This window comes from Symsagittifera roscoffensis, chromosome 3 (assembly GCF_963678635.1).
Source record: "Symsagittifera roscoffensis chromosome 3, txSymRosc1.1, whole genome shotgun sequence".
NCBI lineage: Eukaryota > Metazoa > Xenacoelomorpha > Acoela > Convolutidae > Symsagittifera > Symsagittifera roscoffensis.
Window position 1 is genome coordinate 53,389,686 of NC_087064.1, and position 19,481 is coordinate 53,409,166.

The window sequence follows — 19,481 nt, forward strand, 5'->3', positions numbered from 1 at the left end:
TTAGCGTATCGTATTATAACAATCAGACCAAACGACTTGCCTCAATTCATTTTGGAATGGTTTATTGTGCCGATTACGCGTGTTTTAAAAACTCAATTCAAAAATACTGACTTTATCTGTATTTGAGGTCCTCACAACAAAAAAAATTGAATGGCAAAACATTTTGTCAAAAACGTAGATAAAAAGTGGAAAAATGTCTGAAAAAAACTTCAAGCATAAGTATTCTGTCAGTTTCTTCCGCCAGATTTTGACAAATTGGTCGGTAATTATTCCAATTGAATAGTTCATGAGATCGAATAGTTTAAAATTTTGAGTTCAAGGCTTCAGTATTTTTTACATTGCACTCTGATTAAAATTAGTTAAAGAGTCGAAATTTTGGAAAAACCACCCGACCACAAAAATTCAGTTACTTCGTTTGAAAAGCGGGACTTAGATTATTTACACTCTCTATTTTAAAATATAAAAGATTTTTTTGTCATTGTAGTATTGGAAATACTACACGGACAAAAGACCATTGTCTTAATTGTTTATTTAACGACCCAATTCTAAATTGGAGCGTGCCATTTAAATTAAAGCCTCTTTTCACTAAATCAGATTCTGACAGATTTATTCTTATAAGGACTATGAAATCTTGTTTTGAAAAATCCACTACTTTCTAAATACTTGTCCAATTTTTCTCAATTTGTCATGCTGAGTATTTTAAAAGGGCGGCGATTATTAACACGTCCCTTTTAAGTTTAAGTTAAATCAAGATGAATAAATATTTAGCAGTCTTGTCGGCTGCACTGGAATTCTCTTTGCTTTAATTAAGCAGAGATGCACCTACAATATGATGCATCAGAGAGAATAATATGATTTTTTAATCAGACAAAACTGAAGGCTGCGGTTCTAATCAAAGAGGACTCATTTAAAGAGATTTGATTTCAAAAAATCAAATAAAAACTAGTTGAAAATTCCCCTATAAAAGGGAATAAAGGAGCACTTGAAACCTGATTAATTAAAGATTGAATCAGCCGCCGGTTTATGCTTAAGAGCAAAAGGACTAGCCTGAAATCAAAAGTGTTTCAATTTTCTCAGTCAGCAGCAAGTCCGATCTCTTAACAGCATCATTTTCAAAATAAATAGTTTTTTTTTCCACTTTAACAATAACATAAATATAGTAATTTTCCAAATAAAACAGAAATTCAATAAAACTTATTAAACGATACGCACAGCTGAGGAAACCCGGACCATGAGGACGAAAGGACGACAGCAAGGAAAATACAGACGACCAACCAGAAGTGCAGAAGTGGACACAACCAAGGGTGACCCATGAGTACTAAACAATCATCGACCTTAGTAAGAAGATAAAATATTGATGAACAAAATAAAACTAACTCAACCTCCCCTCATAGGTATTTTTCATTAAGCTGTTCGATTCTTTCAAATAATCTAATAACCCTGTGCTTTGTATTTAACCAGCTAATTAATTTATACCTTTTCTAACCATTGTTTCTACTGTAACTTTTATCAAGACCACTTGACGATCTAAGGTGAGACTTATAACTTAGGATAAAATACTAAGCAATCAACCAGCAATGATCGCTCAGTAAATCATATATACACAACATATACTGCTGCATTTGATGATTCGATTGTTGCTCTAATAATCCAATCAAACAGTTTTAACCAATGAAACAATTCTAGGTTTTTAAGCAGATCTGATATTCTATGGCTAATCTGTCGCTGCTGATAAGTTTAGTTTTATAATTCCAAATATAAATATTGCCAATTTCGAAACAAAAAAGAGAAAGTTCGGGAATCGCGGTCTTTCGATAGAAACCCAATTTAATAGTCTCCTACTTGACAGTCCTTCCTATTAGGATCCTTGCCAAACGTACCCCCTACGCTAACAATCACCCACGATATTCCTCCAACTCGAGGTCTATTATACGGCTTTCTAACTGTCTTTAGCTCATGAACTTAAATATTATCTGTTATTATAATAATATTAAAAATCTCTTAAAAAAAACTTTTTAAATATCTTCATTCCTTCTTTCGAGGGGGTTAAGTGGTCATATGTGCGATCTGAGAGTATCCTAAATTGTATGATAAATTAAATTCTTCTTCACAATATATCCAACCATTCACGCTTGTTGCTATTTATTCTAATCCTTCATCATTTATCGAGGCTTAGCCTCAATTTTTCTTAAACTCAGTTTATTTTTACCACCCTAACGTAACTGAAACCTAAATCATCCACCAGTAAAGCTACCAATTACTGAAACTAAGGGAGAAAATAACAAAAACTAAGAAAAAAGGAACAGATTTGGGTATTTTTAATGAATCATTGGTTCTTTTATGACACAGTTGGAATATACACCTAAAAACAATAAGAATACGCACTAAAACCAATTTTAAACATTAAGCACATAACAGCAAACACCCTGTTTTAGTTTCAGCACAAAAAGATTAGGTTTCACAACAAAAACTAAATCCAAAACACTGACACATCCACTTTGTATTGATAAACTAGGTTTCATATGATAGCCTAAGCACTAAAAAATTAGTTTTTACCAGCCAAAATTTAGGTTTCTGTTATAGGTTCGAACTTTTCAGTTAAAAAAAGTATGGTTTCCGGTAAAAATTTTAGGTTTCTCTAAACGGATTTTGGTAAAACAGCAAAAGTTGAACTAGTCAAACCCAAACTTGGATACCATAAGCCAAAAACCGGGTCTTAAATGGTAAGTTTTTGTTAGTTTTAGGTTTCCGAACACAAAAACTGGTCTCAAAATTGAGCTCCGAAACCCGACTGTTGACTTTTTAGAGAGAACTAACGGTGTTAAATTCTACCGAACCAGTTTTAAATTTTGGTTCCTAAGGCTGAAACGTAGGTTTCAGAAATGGTGTTTTTGGTTTCAGACCCAATAATTTGGCTTCCCAAGTCAAATTTTTGTGAAATATAGAAAAATAACAGGAATCCTTAATGCACTAACCAATTTTTAAACTCAAAAATCTTCTTTTTGGCAGAGATAACTTCTCTTTTAAAAAACTTAACCGACCCCATAGCACTATTAATCTATCCAACAAAAATTTGTATTTATTGAACCCAGCAAATCTCCACAGTGGGAATATACACATAAAAACAATAAGAATACGAACTAAAACCAGTTTTAAAAGTTAAGCACATAACAGCAAACACCATATTTTAGTTTCAGCCGAAAAATATTAGGTTTCACAACAAAAACTAAATCCAAAACACTGACACATCCACTTTGTATTGATAAACTAGGTTTCATATGATAGCCTAAGCACTAGAAAATTAGTTTTTACCAGCCAAAATTTAGGTTTCAGCCTAAGTTTCTGTTATAGGTTCGAACTTTTCAGTTGAAATAAGTATGGTTTCCGGTGACAATTTTAGGTTTCTGTAAACGGATTTTGGTAAAACAGCAAAAAAATTGAACTAGTCAAACCCAAACTTGGATACCATAAGCCAAAAACCGGGTCTTAAATGGTAAGTTTTTGTTAGTTTTAGGTTTCAGAACACAAAAACTGGTCTCAAAATTGAGCTCCGAAACCCGACTGTTGACTTTTTAGAGAGAACTAACGGTGTTAAATTCTACCGAACCAGTTTTAAATTTTGGTTCCTAAGGCTGAAACGTAGGTTTCAGAAATGATGTTTTTGGTTTCAGATCCAAATTTTTGTGAAATATAAAAAGATAATAGGAATCCTTAATGCAAAACCAATTTTTAAACTCAAAAATCTTCTAGAAGGTGTAGATTGAGCCCTAAAACTTATTATAGTTTCAGACAACTAAATTCGTCGTCTTAGGATAAAATTTTCATCTTTTTGGCAATTTTTGTTGCTGGAGTAGGAATATATTGGAGATACCAACCTAAATTTTCAATCCCACAAAAATCTAAAACCAATTGGTCAAACCATAATTTTCGTTCTAGAAATCATAGTTTCAACCCCAAAAACTTAGATTTCCGCAAACAAATTTGTTCATAATTCTAATTTACACTAAACTAGCTATCCAAAACCAACTTTTGTTTTCAGGCGTTGAGTTTGAGAAAGTTTAAGGGTTTTAGGTTTGAGATTTCAAAAACTAGCTTCAAGATATCAAAAGATTCGTTTTTCTCCAATTTTTTGCAAGTTTAAGCATAAACAAAGTATGCTATAGCTTTTAGACAATTTCATTATAAAAAACTCAACCTCAGATACCATAGTTTTAGGTTCCAGGTTAAAATTTCAGTCAAAAATTAATAACTAAAAAGGCATTAGATTATATTATTAATAAAAAAGGCATCACTAAAACTTCACATAAGCAATGTCTTACGTTTCAGCTAAGGCTTCAGCGAACAAAAACTTGAAAAAAAATTTAGACGTTTTTTTTTCCAAAAAATTTTTTTTTTGTTTATTTTCTTATTTCATTATTAATATCCTTTGTTGATATTCAACAATTCCTAGGCCGTTTACATTACTCTAAAACATACTAATCAATTAAAACAACTAAACCTAAGAATTAGAAAACAAACACCGTAAAAAACTAATGTCAACACATTTTAAAATTGACGTCAGCACAAAAAGGTTTTAATTTAAAACTCAAAGTAGGAAACAAAGGCTCTGACATTAAATGGTATATCACTAAAACTCAAAAAAATCATATTAGTATTCTAGCAAAACACCCTAACGACGATAAACACGAAATTTATACGTCTTTTTCGACGATAATCTTCAGAAGAATGATGTAGAATGCTATGACCAACTTTTATCAAGTAAAAACAACAGCATATAATTTAAAACTAAAATTGAAAAAAAAAATCCACAAAAACTATTTGATATATCACCAACATCCAATAGGATCAATTCACAATTCTGTCCAAACACACACACAAAAATTTTCACAAATTAACTATTCTCTCCCGCAGCAATACCCCAGAGATAACTTCTATCTTAAAAAAGCTTAACCGGCCCCACAGCACTATTAATCTATCCAACAAAAGTTTGTATTTATTGAACACAGCAAATCTCCCAAAAACTTTTAAAACAGTATTTCAATCCTTACAATTGATCAGCACACAACACATCCAAATTCTTATTTATTGTTAACAAAAAACTAAGTAAAAAAAACAAAAATGGTGAACGTAGTAGTATACCCAGATTTAGCTCTGGAAAAGTTTACCGGCTTAGATCCAAATGAAGATGCAAGAGATTTTCTTGCTATAGTAGAGAAAAGGATTTTCCCTAGGCACTAGACCAGCAGCCGCAGGTGGCGATCAGGACGCATATGATAACAGACAAAGAGCTTTATTTGGTTCAAAATTAGGAGGTCCAGCCGCTCAATGCTATCAGGGATTAGCAGCAAATTTACCTTGGAACGAGATAAGAAAACATTTCATAGATAGATTCAGTCATGATAAGGATAAGTATAGAAAACGAACAGAAGCAGAAAACAAAAAAAGACAACCTGATGAATTTCCTAAAAGCTACTTAAAAAGGTTAAGCACCGCATTAGACCGTGGATGGCCTAATACAACTTTAAATGATGATCAAAGAACAGCATGGAAAATGGAATTCTTTGTACGCGGCTTAAACCCGCCAGGCCTGAAACAAAAGACCACAAAGGAGAATCCACAAGTGTTGATAATAAGTTGGAGGTAGAAAGAATAAAGGAACAGCTTAAGGAGTTAACAGGACTCATGACAGATCATAAAATAAATGATAATCCAAATGAACCCAGAAACAAACAAAACCATACCGATTTTGTAAATTGTGTTGTAGGTCAGGTCATACTATCAGTGTTTGTTTTAAATACAGAGACCACAAAGATCAAAAGAGAAAACCAACTCAGTATTGTGAAATTTCAGACAATTATAATAGATCTAGGCCTCGAGAAAAAAATAGTTATAACAGTCGATACAGTAGCTATAATTAGCGGAATAACAATACCAGACCATATGTTCCATATCCTAGACAGTTCAATAATAGAACAAATAGTTTCGATAGATCTCGATCTCAAAGTTTTGGATCAAGAGCTAGAAATTTCAATAACAGATTCAACGATCAAAACAACCCAAATCGTTCAACAGAACCTCAAATAACTATAATCAAAATAGGAACAGAAGCAATTCTATACCCGATCGAAATAGAAGATCATTTTCACAAGACATTATCAAACGCGACACCAAAACAGACCTAACGAAATTAAATTTCCATCCTACAATAACCAAGCAAGATCTCTAGGTGATTCAAAACCATCATCCAGAGAAAATAGCCGAGACAGAAATCCTAAGGTACAATTTAGTGACAACAAAATCAATGATTATTACAGCCATAACGAAGGCGAAGAACTTACTTTAAACAAGAACAGTCTCCGCAAGAGAAAAAGTCACAAATGTTTTTTAATCTATATCAACACCCTGTCGAAGACAAAAATAACACCCTTGAAAGCCAATTTTTAGTAGATACTGGAGCAACTTGTTCACTGTTAAATTATGATACCCATTTTGAATGCGCAAAAATACATAAGTTGACACTAACTAAAGCACAATCCAAAACATTTGCTGTTAATGGACAAAAAATTAAACTCTTAGGATATACAAATTTTAACGCTAGTTTTGACAGTAAAAGTGACTATGTTGTAAAAGTTCGAGCATGGGTTGCGGCCATGGATGGATGTAAACTTAATATAGTAGGTATGGACTTTCTCTCTAAATCAACTAAATCGATCGACTTTTTAACTAGAACTTAAAATGTACCCAGGAGTATCAGTCGCTATCAGCAATATAAAAAGCAAAAGCTATCCATTCATAAGTAGATATCAAAATATACTTTTGGACCAAACTATAACTCTAGCACCAAAATCAACTCGTGTCATTTCAATATCGTCAAATAAAAATGAAGATATTGAAAAATGAACATTGTTCAAAATTGATAAAGATTTACAACAAAAAGGAGTTAATACTTATAGCACATATTGTAACCAGGAAGAGAAAACGTTACCTATAATGTTAAACAAACCTGAAGAATAGAAGGTCATTATATCCTAAGGTTCAGTAGGGCAAACTTTCGAAGACATTGAAACTGATTCAAAAACAATCTACAGCGTTTATAGACAATATTGCTTTTATGGACTTTTTGTTCAAGAAAAACGAACATCTTGATCATATTTTTCATGTAAGCGAACAATCAAAAGATCGTTTTGTTCGTTTTTTTTATCAATTGCTAATCAAAAAATCAAACGCTAATCAAACCCAAATTAAGGTAGAAAAAAAACACTATACTTACACTTGACAAAAATTTTTCCAAAACTCTTGTTATCATCAGGCAAGTTATTATATGTGTCATTAAAATTAATTTATCTACTTAATTAAAACGAGCTTTTTTACCAACATTTACAATGCCATTTTGCGCTTAAATTACTATTTTAAACAGGCTCGGATAAATGAAAATTTCCATTTAGTTATCGAATTTTCTAAACAGAACCCTTTTTCAGGTCAATCAATGTTGCAAGCATGTCAACATTCTTTTTCATGACAATCAATTTTGCGTGTAATCAAACTTCTGTTTCAGGTCAATCATTTTTGCATGTTATTCAAATTTCGTTTTCAGGTCAATCAATTTTGCAGGTCTGTCAGTTTTCTTTTCAGGTCAACACAATTTGCAGATGACTCAAACTTTTTCAGGCCATAATCAGCGTTTTAGCCCTGAAAATCTATTTCAGCTCAATCATTCACTACATTTTCTCAGCTTTCAAAAATAAGAATTGGAGTCGTCCATCCTCCATTATTTCTGATTAATACTTTCAACTCATCGCTTTTGTCAGGCAATCAGGAAACATCATCTGCGTTGGTAAACAGAATAAGTTAATTCTCTCCACTGAATCATGGACCACCACATGGCTATGTGTGTCCGTGGAAATTTGACAAGCTTCGCCGATTTGTCGCCATATGCATCTTGAATCTAACAAACTTGTGTCTGCGTTCCATGTCCCCAAGGATCGTTTTCCTATAAATGCATTCTTCACTTGTGACTCTCACGGCATATGACTCTTAAAAGTATTGCCAAATCACAGTTGCCAGTTTCTCAGCATCCTTCTCGTAGGTATATTTCTTTAAGCTGTTCGATTCATTCATATAATCTAATAACCCTGTGCTTTGTATTTAACCAGCTAATTATTTCATACCTTTTCTAACAATTGTTTCTACTATAATTTTTGTCAAGACAACTTGACGATCTAAGGTGAGACTTATAACTTAGGATAAATTACTAAGCAATCAACCAGCAATGATCGCTCAGTAAATCATATATACACAACATATACTGCTGCAGTTGATGATTCGATTGTTGCTCTAATAATCCACTCAAACTGTTTTAACTAATGAAACAATTTTAGATTTTTAACCAGATCTGATATTCTATGGCTACTCTGTCGCTGCTGATAAGTTTAGTTTTATAATTTCAAATATAAATACGGGCCAATTTCGAAACAAAAAAGAGCAAGTTCGGGAATTGCCATGCTTACACTATCACTTCAACTGTTTGTATTGAAACTAGGCAATTTCGAGCCTTCTGTGTCCAAGTTTTGTTGTTTTGGACTTTGGGCTGATACTATAAAAAGATCCGGCAGTTCAGTTCTTCAGTTCTCATCTGTTCAGCTGAGATATTTAGGGTTTGCCCTGTAGATGAAAGCGTGGCATTTGGGACAAGTGTGTTCAGCCGCTTTGCAGTCTCTCATACAACAGGGCACGCAGCATAAGAACCACGCACTGAAATCAACTCACTTAGTTCAAATACTTTTAATCAAACAATTTTTCACTTAACGAACAAAAATACTTGCATAAGCCAGAACATTAATCTTTTGAGATTATTTGTCATAAAAATCATAAAAAATTGTTTGAAATATAGATTCCATTCACTGTAAAAATGAAAACAATTAAAACAAAGTGAAATTTCATTCCATGAACGCCTTGGAATTTTCAGCCCGCTTACAAGCGCCTGTAATACTTAAATACGTTTCGTTCGTTTTTTTTTATCGGTTGCTAATCAAAAAATCAAACGCTAATCAAAACCAAATTAAGGTAGAAAAAAACACTATACTTACACTTGACAACAATTTTTCCTACACTCTTGTTATCATCAAGCAAGTTATTATATGTGTCATTAAAAATAATTTTTCTACTTAATTAAAACGAGCTTTTTTACCAACATTTACAATGCCATTTTGCGCTTAAAAAACTATTTTAAACAGGCTCGGATTAATGAAAATTTCCATTTAGTTATCGAATTTTCTAAACAGAACCCTTTTTCAGGTCAATCAATGTTGCAAGCATGTCAACATTCTTTTTCATGACAATCAATTTTGCGTGTAATCAAACTTCTGTTTCAGGTCAATCATTTTTGCATGTTATTCAAATTTCGTTTTCAGGTCAATCAATTTTGCAGGTCTGTCAGTTTTCTTTTCAGGTCAACACAATTTGCAGATGACTCAAACTTTTTCAGGCCATAATCAGCGTTTTAGCCCTCAAAATCTTTTCCAGCTCAATCATTTGCTACATTTTCTCAGCTTTCAAAAATAAGAATCGGAGTCGTCCATCCTCCATTACTTCTGATAAATACTTTCAACTCATCGCTTTTGTCAGGCAATCAGGAAACATCATCTGCGTCGGTAAACAGAATAAGTTAATTCTCTCCACTGAATTATGGACCACCACATGGCTATGTCTGTCCGTGGAAATTTGACAAGCTTCGCCGATTTTGTCGCCATCTGCATCTTGAATCTAACAAACTTGTGTCTGCGTTCCATATCCCCAAGGATCGTTTTCCTATAAATGCATTCTTCACTTGTGACTCTCACGGCATATGACTCTTAAAAGTATTGCCAAATCATAGTTGCCAGTTTCTCAGCATCCTTCTGCCAAGCTTTCATGACCTGTCCCATGACAGATCTGTGTTTCTAAGTGGCGTTCTCATAAAATTCGATTTGTAAAGTCCGGCTTAGTTTTCTAAATAACATGGATTGGATTAAACGCTGTTTGTAAAACCTGACTACATTATTCAGGGCCCTAAATACTGCTCATGTGAGATGTTTATTTAGAAGATTCAGCACATCGTTGAGTCTTTTCGATAGATCAGGTATGATCAAAGTAGTCATCCATTTCAATTTACTAATCAAGAATCGGGCCATGAAAAACTCGGCAGATTTCTGAACTCCTGTTTTGGCGATGTAAAAAATCGATTACGTGGTCTAAATTTGACATGATAATCGATTATATTGACAACATTTTGGACAACGAAAATCCATTATAATCGATTATGACCCATGAAACTTCGGTGCGAGAAGACATCTCTCAAAAAAGTTTGACCTCACTGCATGTAGCAATACTGAGGCCCAAAAGTTTTGCTCACTTGTTGTTGCAAGCTTTTTTCTGTATAGTGCCTTCTGCACCCTGCTTTCAAGTTCAGTTGTGCTGCCGCAGAGAATGTCGTCCTTGATGACAATTAACAACCGAATAATAGCCCGCTTTCTAAGATCCCCTGCTACATGGCTACTAGCCAATTTGACGACTTTGCCTTTCAGTTTTTCTGTTCTAGAATGCAAGAGTATATCCTGATCATCTTTCCATTCAGGCACGCCCACTTTTTCGCATAGTTAATCAATTTGGGTAATGATGAAGATATAGGATTGCCGAATCTTGTCATCGTTTTGTTTCGTATTTTCCCTAAACGTATTCCACTTTGTCTGTCTCGCCGACTCTGTATGGGCTTCATATTCCGTCATTCGTAGTTGTGTTGATAAAGTGTCACTCCCATGCCAATTTTAGTTTGCATTCATATTGTCCGTTATCTCATCTTCCTGTTCGTACGATCCCGTTGCCGTACTTAACTTTTTCATGCTCGATTTATCTGGTCTCAAAACCTGCGTCTCTGTTGTTTCTGCTGTTACTTCTTTTCTATTTCAAAGCCTTCTTCATCTTAGTGCGCTTTTCTCGTCTTCTCTTTTCGGATTTCAACAAACCTGTGTTTGCTCAATACTCTTTGTTCTGTCCTCGCGAAATCTGTTTTGTCTTCCCGGTAGTTTTCTACCTCTTCCTCGCTCCTTTTCAGAGCTTTCTTCCTGCTTCTTTTTCCCCGTCTCAGGCTATTTGCTGTTCAGATCAAATTATTTTTCACTAAACCTCCGTCTTCATCCGGTGGCACCTTCGCCGTAACTCCTTGAACGCCCCCATTGTCCCGATCACATTTTAACCACATTTTCCGGATCCTCTTCTCCCATCTTTTCTGACTCTGGAGAAATATGTCTAGCCACATCCGGCGGCAGCACCGATTGCAATTCATATCCTTCTCTGACCTGAATGTTGCTATTACGCTGAAACCCATCGTTTCCGCAATTCCATTTTTTTTGTTCCTTTGCTCCTTCTCTTTGTCGCCCAATTTGGGATTCGCTGAAACCCATCGTTTCCGAAAATTCTATTTTTTTTCGTTCCTTTGCTCCTTCTCTTTGTCTCCTAACCCGCTCTCACTTTTTTCTTTTTCCACTGTCACTCAATACTTAGCAAAAAAATTCAGCAATCGAAAAAGAAAATCATTTTTTTTTGTTAAAAAAATTCTCCGATAATGCCTTGCTAATATTTCGTTTTCTTCAAAAGTAAATTAGTCGTTTGAGTCGACTTCATTCCGTTTCATTTTCTCATACACATTTTCTTGCACGCCTTTCATAACTCTCAAGTTTTCAATTTACCATCGATCGAGTTTCATTTCGAAAACAATCTTCTCGAAAACAATCATTTCGAAAACAATCTTCTCGAAAACAATCATTTCGAAAACATATCGAAAACAATCTTCTAGACGTTTACTACAAAATTTGTTTCCTCTCTTAGTCGGTCTGGTTTCGCTACATTTCGAAGCCCCTCTTTTTGACTTTTAAGTAAATTAGTTTAATTTGGGCCCGTTTGAAAGTTTCTGCCAACTTGCAATAATTTTATCCCAATCATTATCCCTAATTTTATCCCACAAATAGTCGCAAAAGTTCCCTTTAGATAAAATTTGGATGCCAGAATGCATAGAAGCCGCTCCCTTTACTTAAAACACGTTACTGAAATACAGAGTACAAAAAAAATTATACACAAAAGCTGTATTTAGACAAACTAAGAATGTCCTACAACCTTTTAGGTTGCGTTATTTCTTTTTGTAACAAATATTCCATATGAGACCAACCATCTATAATATTCTTTAGAGGTACATTTAGGAGTTTCTCCAAGTATATAATGCACTCTAAACTCACACGAATCCGATGAGGAAGACGAGAGTGACCAGAAATCCCACTCCAAAAATGATGAGACACATCAGCCAAGTGCCCATTGACACTTCATAGTCAACTGTAGTCTGTATGCTGGCATGACAGTGAGGACACTTCATGTTGCAGGGTTCATGGCCTTGAGAAAAAGACCAGTTCATTAATATGGCTTCATGCTTTTGTATTTTTGAGATCGGTAAATTCAGTTACAAAGTGTCAAATAAGAGTAAAAATTGGGTAAGTTGGCGTTCCCACATCATTTCATTTACAAAAAAAACTCATAAGTTGTCATTTTACACAATAGTTCCCAATTATGTGCAATAAAAATACTTTTGGGAAAACGTCAAATGCGTTTAACCTGTCGAGTGACGCCTTTAAATTTGTTTTATCGAACTTTATCAAACAATTTAAAAAACTTCTAATCCTGAAGCTAATTGTCTTTTTTGATATGTATCGGCTTTTGTCTTTGTCCTACGTTCTTTATTTCAAATAGACTCTAAAACCAGGGCCCAAGCCCATTCACATGAAAACAATCGTTAATACTGTCAAAAGTGTGTTCTTTTCTCATTATTTTGTTAATGTTTTCATTAGTTCATTTATGTGAAGTTCTCAACAATTAATTATTTTGTATTTGTTTTTCACTATTCGTAGATTCGTAGCGAGTCCGTTTTTTACGTTAATGAGAGTTCGTAAAAACTTGTGCAGTGCTTTATATAAGTTTAAATGAGAATTCTGACTGAAAACAATTTGTAGTAATACATTTTTCCCGTGCGCGAGAACAATCGATTCTTTGTTTTTTATTTTAGTAAAATGTCAAATGTAACCCCTGGATTTTTCATTTTGTATGTTAGTTTTAACGTTTTCCACTCTGATTTTGGAGTTTAATTTTGGCTTGAATTGGTGAACTTTACTTGTACCTTCATTTACTTCGAGCTTAATGCTCTCCATCCCGAACCAAACGCGCAGTACTTCGTCGTTAATAATTTGCCTTCATCTTGAACAGAGGCAAACAATGTTGTGTCATCTGCAAAAACGGATATTTTCTAATTGGTACAGAGTTTAAGAATATCGTTCATAGAAAGCAGGAGCGATGGAGACCAAGAACCAAACCCTTCGGCACGCCACGCTCTATCTTAAATTTCAACAATTATCGAACAATTCAGTATCAACACTTTTCAAGAAGAATTGAGTGATCAGCGCTTTGAACAAATCAATAAAGGTACGTGCGACATCGTTTTTAGCTGATAAACTGTTCGAAGTGGTCTCGTTAACATCCAAATTGCAGGTTGTTCGAGGTATTTGTTTTTTGCTAGTTTTCCCCTATATTCACAAAGTACTGTTTATTTTTGACGGGATCGAACTCTACTCTCTGCTTAGTGAGAACACCATCAATTTCTTTGGTTGGAGCAAACTTTATGCACTGTCCTTTCATTGGTATTTTTTGTTTCCGTAGTAAGTGGTTTTAATTGTTTTGATTAACATTTTTCCTATATTTTTTTTGTTTTGTTAAAAACTTCCCAAGCTCCTACAGATTTTCATTCAAATTTTGTTTCAAAATTTTTTTCCTCTTGCTCACGCAATTCTTGTGATTAGGAAGGAAAATTTTTTTTTTCTGGTATTATTTCATTCGTAGCTGATCGTTTAATTTAGAATATGCGTAAATTTTTCAATTGAAGTCTTTTGAAGGGTCTGTAAAACTTTTTTAACGTGAAAAATCATTTTGTTCTTTTTCAATCAAAGCTTCTCATATGTAAAAGGTTATACCATGATGATCTGATAGCAGTACTTAATGATTCAGCTGAACGAGCAAAACTTGTGAAAATAGAATATCCAGGTCTGTGATTTAGCTGCGTCTCTAGTTGGGTTACTAGTTAATCTTGGTTGCAAGCCTTTAATTAATAGTGTGCCGAGAATTTTTTGATTGTTTTTTTCATCTTAATCAATTTTATAGTTATATATCCACAAAGTATGTGATTGCAATTAAGTTGGTTGCTTACACTTTCTCCCTCCCTCTATTATCATTTTAATCGATACAAATTTTTAGTGATGACATGTAGTCCGCTTTATGGTTTAATCTTCGTTTTGTTTTTTGATATATATTCCCTACGGCCCCGCCTTTTTTTGATCTATGTATGCAATAATTTTTCATAAAAATTAAAAACTAGCGCAATATTGTTTGTATTTTCATTGCACCAAGTCTTGCACCAAAAAACTGTATTTACACCGCGGAAGACAGAGTAGCGCTTATTGAGAGCCTGATAGAACCATGAACTCCATACTTACAATACTTAAACAGATAGTTTCTGATATGTGAGACGCAACACCTTGAAAGTCGCAGTTAAGGATTCGAACTCATTCTCAGTTGCAGGTTGATAACAGCGGAAGTCGCAGTGTTCCATAACAAAAAACTGTTCACCTGTATGAAAGTTATTTGTTGTCGCGGAAGTTGCAGCAACCAAATTTCAAACTCAAATGAAAAAAAAAAGAAAACAATAAAAAAAACACTATCTTTTTTTTAAGAGAAACTTTATAAAAAAATTAAAATTTCAAAGTTAAAGCATGGTTTTTATATTCTTTGCTTGAAAGGAGTTGAAAAACGACAAAGTTCTATCTTTACTCTTATAGTACAAATACTTAATCAGAAAAAATGCATCTTTACAAATAGAGTCTCTGCTGAGTTCAATCTTCCTGCGGAGAATTCATTTACAGTCTATTTTCTCCTCAGAAAAAGCTCTAGTCTACAAACAAAAGATTTCGAGTTCTTTTCGGGAACTAATTTCTCCAATTTTTCATTTAATGTTTTCCTCCGCTTTCTCCATAAAAGCCTTTTTCTAGTCTGGAGATAGAGAAAATTCAATCTCATACTTTGTTCGTTGCCAAAAAGTCGTCTTTGTTTCCTTACAGTTATAATCACTTTTTAAAATTCAATAGACTGAAGCAATGAAACTTTTTTTATTATTGTCGTGTTTTCCACTTTACTGAGATGCGGTTTTCAACGTAAAAAATGTCGTCTTAAACTGAAAATGTTTGCTTGTTGTTCAATTTCAGTTTTTTCCAAGCTACTTTTATCAGTTACTCATTTTTGTTACTCACTTTATGTTACTCAATTTTTTGCCTGCAACCATTTTCCTAATCTATTCAGAGCCTTTGGGAGGAAAGTGGGTTGAGGTGAGAAGAAAATTAGGGGTGGACAAAATTGTATGTTTTTAAACATACACTCATTTTGCAAAATTTCTGCATTAATCATTTGATGAATGCAGAAATTCTGGCAACATTGTTTTACAGCGCGAAACAAAATTAAAAAGGAAAAAAAACAATTTAAGTTTTTCTAAATGGATAATAACTATTAAAGTTTTGATTATGAAAATGAGATTATAAGCGATATCTTATTTAATTCTTTGTCTGAGGGCAGCATGGGAATCCATTGTTTTGGTAACAATTCAGACCACAAAACTCCAGCATTATTGATATTTTTTTCGTTTTTACTGTATGTGGGCTAAATAAAGTATCCTATCATTCATTAAAGTAACTTAAACAGAACAGCTCTTTCTTTTTCTTAAATGTTTTCTGTTACAGCTATCCATGACTCAAACTAGAAAATTCTACAAAAAAATTACATCTATTGATACTCCTCCAAGTTTTCAGTTTCTCATCATTCAATTTTGAAAAAAAAAAAAGAATTGTTCCTATATGAAAAAATTCTACCCAAATTAACCCTATCTGAAAAAAAAAGTTAACCCTATCTGCGAATTAACACAATCTTTGAAAACAGGTTTAACCCTATCTGAGAAAATAGATAAGCCCCTTTCTGATTAACCCTATCTATCTGACAAAAACTAATGCGTTTTTTTTGCTATTTTTTCACTTGTCTCTCATTTGGCAAACTAAATTAAGGTTAAACTCAAAAATTCAAAAACAAAACCGCACTAAAAACTAAGTTTGAATTATGATCAACTTTCAAATCACTTTTTTGCGACTCTGCTACGAAATAGGTGAGACTGATCAAATTTCATAGGTCTTGTTATTTTTGGTACTTTCCCCAGCAAAAAACTTTTTCCATAGAAACATAACATGAGCTAAAAAACCTGGTCATTTGACAAGTTTAAAAGAAAACATGCTATTAATCACGCATTTTTTCCTCTTGTTAAAACTTTTTGGCCAAGGGAAAAGGCAAGCACATTTTAATCATGGAAACAGCAGCGTTTGTCATAAAAATTTGAAAAATCGAATTTAGTGTTTTTCTCTTGGTAATAAATTGTGGATTTTTTTAAAATTGGGCTTCATCACATTATATACAGTTCTGATTTAGATTAACCGGACAAAATGCGTTAAACTTGAAACTTACCCCAAAAATGGGTCCTTTAGGCTTTTCTTAGTTAATTAAAAATTACGCCGAAAATAACGAGTCAATCACAGAAATAGTTATATCAAAGTGAGCCCCTTACGTAGCCCAACAAACTCTAAGAAGGGTATATTCTCCAAAACTTTGTATAAGTTAATTTGTTCTTGTTTGATAGACAAAAAACGTCGTTTTTACTATATAAAATACCAACTTTTTATTTAAAAACAATTTTTAAACGATTTGCAAATATTTTTTGGAGAATATACCCTTCTTAAAGTTTGTCGAACTACGTAAGGGGCTCACTTTGATATAAATATGTCTGTGATCGTTTTGTTATTTTCGGCGTAATTTTGATTAACTAAGAAAAGCCAAAATGACCCGATTTTGGGGTAAAATTTTGGGCCCGAATTTTGCAAAACTAATTACACCTTATGAATTCTGCCACAATTTTAAGCAAGTTTTGTTATCATAAGTTTTTTCCTAAACTCAGCGCAATTTGAGAAAAACGCATTTCAAATTTCAAGTTTAACGCGTTTTGTCTGGTTAATTTAATTCAGCGCTGTAGTTAAAGCCAAATTGTTGGCAATATCGGTGAGCTTGAGCAAATTAATTGGTCAAAAACTACAGCTTTTAGGTTAATCAATTTTTTTTTAAAAAAACAGCGAAACGCAAAAACTCGCCGTCAAAATGAGCAGATTTAGGTTAATCAATTTCGTTCTGTTTCGCTGACCGAAAAGATATTGCCAACAATTTGGCATTTATTATAAATCTTACTTACCCAATCGTGGTGCCTGCTGGACCACAACGACTGGAGGTTGCTGCCCATTTACTCCATAGCCAGGAGGAGGGTACCCTAACAAACAAGCCAGTTATCATACTATTATAGCAAAGCCTGAAAAGGAAACTCTACCAACTAATGCTGTTATAAAACCCTGAACGATGTCATTGCTTGTTAGTAATAGCTCTTTTAGATCCAGCTTCTGGTCCATTATACCACGCTTCTCCTTAACTAACCTTAGTGCTCGACTTTTTGCACCAGTCTGTTAGTCTTTACAAATGGGTTACGGATTGAACTAAATTTTGAGATTTTGCTTTTTGGTTAGTAAAATAGTCATTTTAGCAAAAAATTTCATTATCGAAGTTTCTGAACAATTTAGGATGGTCGTTAACAGGCACCCATTGGATGCCTGTGATCGATGATTGTACGCTTTGAGAAAAATTATTGAGATAAAAAACACAAAAAAGTCCATACAAGTATTCTTACCTTGCCCTGGGTATGGCGGGTATACAGCAGGAGCAGGGGGAGGAGGAGCCCCATAATTAGCCTGCGGATGCTGCTGCTGGCCTGTAACACATGAAAATGCATGGCTACTTGTATTGATATTAGACTCGTTTACTGTACGAAGAAAGTGAAAATATTTTTTTTTTGCTCATAATGTCTATGAAAAAAGGAACTTAAGTTTATCACCAATTTGACACTAATTTTGGTCAGCATATACAACCCTGTATACCAATAGTCAAACCGTATCATTAATTTCATGTATGATGGAAGGAAACAGTAGAGCCCGACAGTGTGCTTCACTTCTGTTGCTTCAAATTAGTCAGTGAAATAACAAAAATTCTTGTTGCTCCAATCTGCTGAAAACTTAACCGGAACTCAATTGCATATCAATCCATCTATTTCTTGCATATCAAGCAATCCACTACTGATTTCTGATTATGATTGCAATTATAGGTTTCACTTTCCTTATGTTTCACTGTGTATCTACCTCCGTTTTTGGTTCACCGATCCTAAAATTGTTCAAAAAGCGCCTCGGGACTAAAACACCCATGTTTTGAGAGGGCAACATACTAAAAACAAAAATCTGTCAAATTTAAAATTAAATAAAGGTGTCCCTGACTTACTTTGCTGATTAGTAGGATACGGCGGAGCGTTGCCGTACGGGTTAGGGGATGGAGAATTAGTTGGGTACATGGGGGCCACTGTAGCCGAGGCGTAGGCAGGGGGAGATTGTTGGTCCTGTTGCGCTTGTGGAGCAGTCGGGTTTTTGAAATCAGAATTGTATTGATCTCCCATTTTTGATAGAAGAATTCTAGATTTTTGTAAGCGTATTTATTTTCTTGGTGCGACTAACTGCTTATTTGTACTTCAAATGTTTTTTTTGTAACTGAATGAAAACGGTAGCACAAACTGTTACAACACTTGTGTGGCTACAAATATATGTATGTCGCTTTAGCAATTGAATAAAGGCACGGAGCAAAAAATTTTACGGATAGTAAAAAGGCTGTACGGTTGCATTTGGTTTCACGTGAAAAAAAAAAACAGTTTGTCAAAGAAAGAGAAAAAAACACAATAAGAAACAGCAGGTGGTCGAATTTTTCAAACAATATATCCTAAGCCAATTATGCAGACAGTACACGATCAAAGCATACAAACAGCTTTCGAGCTTAAAATGGAGCTATAATAAACGCTACAAGCTCAGATACAGATAAAGACAGAAGAAGACAGATAGAGGTCTCCCAAATACATTTAAAGACAGAAAAAGACATAGAGGTCTCCCAAATATAGATAAAGACACAATTTTGACCATGTTTTTTCGACAAATGTGTCGTCTTTGGAACACCGCCCAGTATGTGGGAATTTTTGTGAGCAATTGTTCATATTTGTTAAATTGAGCAAAGCAGTAACATGAACAACAACTTTTGCAGAAAAACAAGTTAAATTTGTCAAACCATATGTTATCCCTCAAACTGTGAATGAGGACGCTAAAGTTTGTAAAAAAAACTTTTGGTTTGTTCATAAATAGGTAGTGGATGTATACAAATTTTTATCAGGCAAATATGTCAACTTTGCAAGACAG

General features: G+C 33.9%; 2 protein-coding genes across 2 annotated transcripts in view; one reads left to right on the forward strand and one right to left on the reverse strand.

Moving 5' to 3' along the window:
• LOC134842939 (flap endonuclease 1-like) overlaps window positions 1-19,481 on the forward strand; it is a 323,491-nt gene that overhangs the window by 1,871 nt on the left and 302,139 nt on the right. The gene's annotated exons all lie outside the window — the stretch shown is intronic.
• On the reverse strand, window positions 8,463-18,950 carry LOC134842335 (lipopolysaccharide-induced tumor necrosis factor-alpha factor homolog). Its single transcript, XM_063858621.1, has 5 exons — window positions 18,526-18,950; window positions 17,885-17,965; window positions 17,399-17,473; window positions 12,267-12,417; window positions 8,463-8,751 (listed from the first exon to the last, which is right to left on the reverse strand). Exons 1-5 carry the CDS (start codon window positions 18,695-18,697, stop codon window positions 8,637-8,639), a joined length of 594 nt encoding a protein of 197 aa, XP_063714691.1. The 5' UTR covers window positions 18,698-18,950; the 3' UTR covers window positions 8,463-8,636.

Excerpts from the sequence above, each read along its gene's own strand:
- LOC134842335 (XM_063858621.1), bottom strand. The coding sequence starts at position 18,697 with ATGGGAGATCAATACAATTCTGATTTCAAAAACCCGACTGCTCCACAA. Across the intron at positions 17,966-18,525 it reads GTATCCTACTAATCAGCAAA|GCCAGCAGCAGCATCCGCAG; the intron begins GTAAGTCAGGGA and ends CATGTGTTACAG. Across the intron at positions 8,752-12,266 it reads GTCTTCCTCATCGGATTCGT|TGCGTGGTTCTTATGCTGCG; the intron begins GTGAGTTTAGAG and ends AGTTGATTTCAG.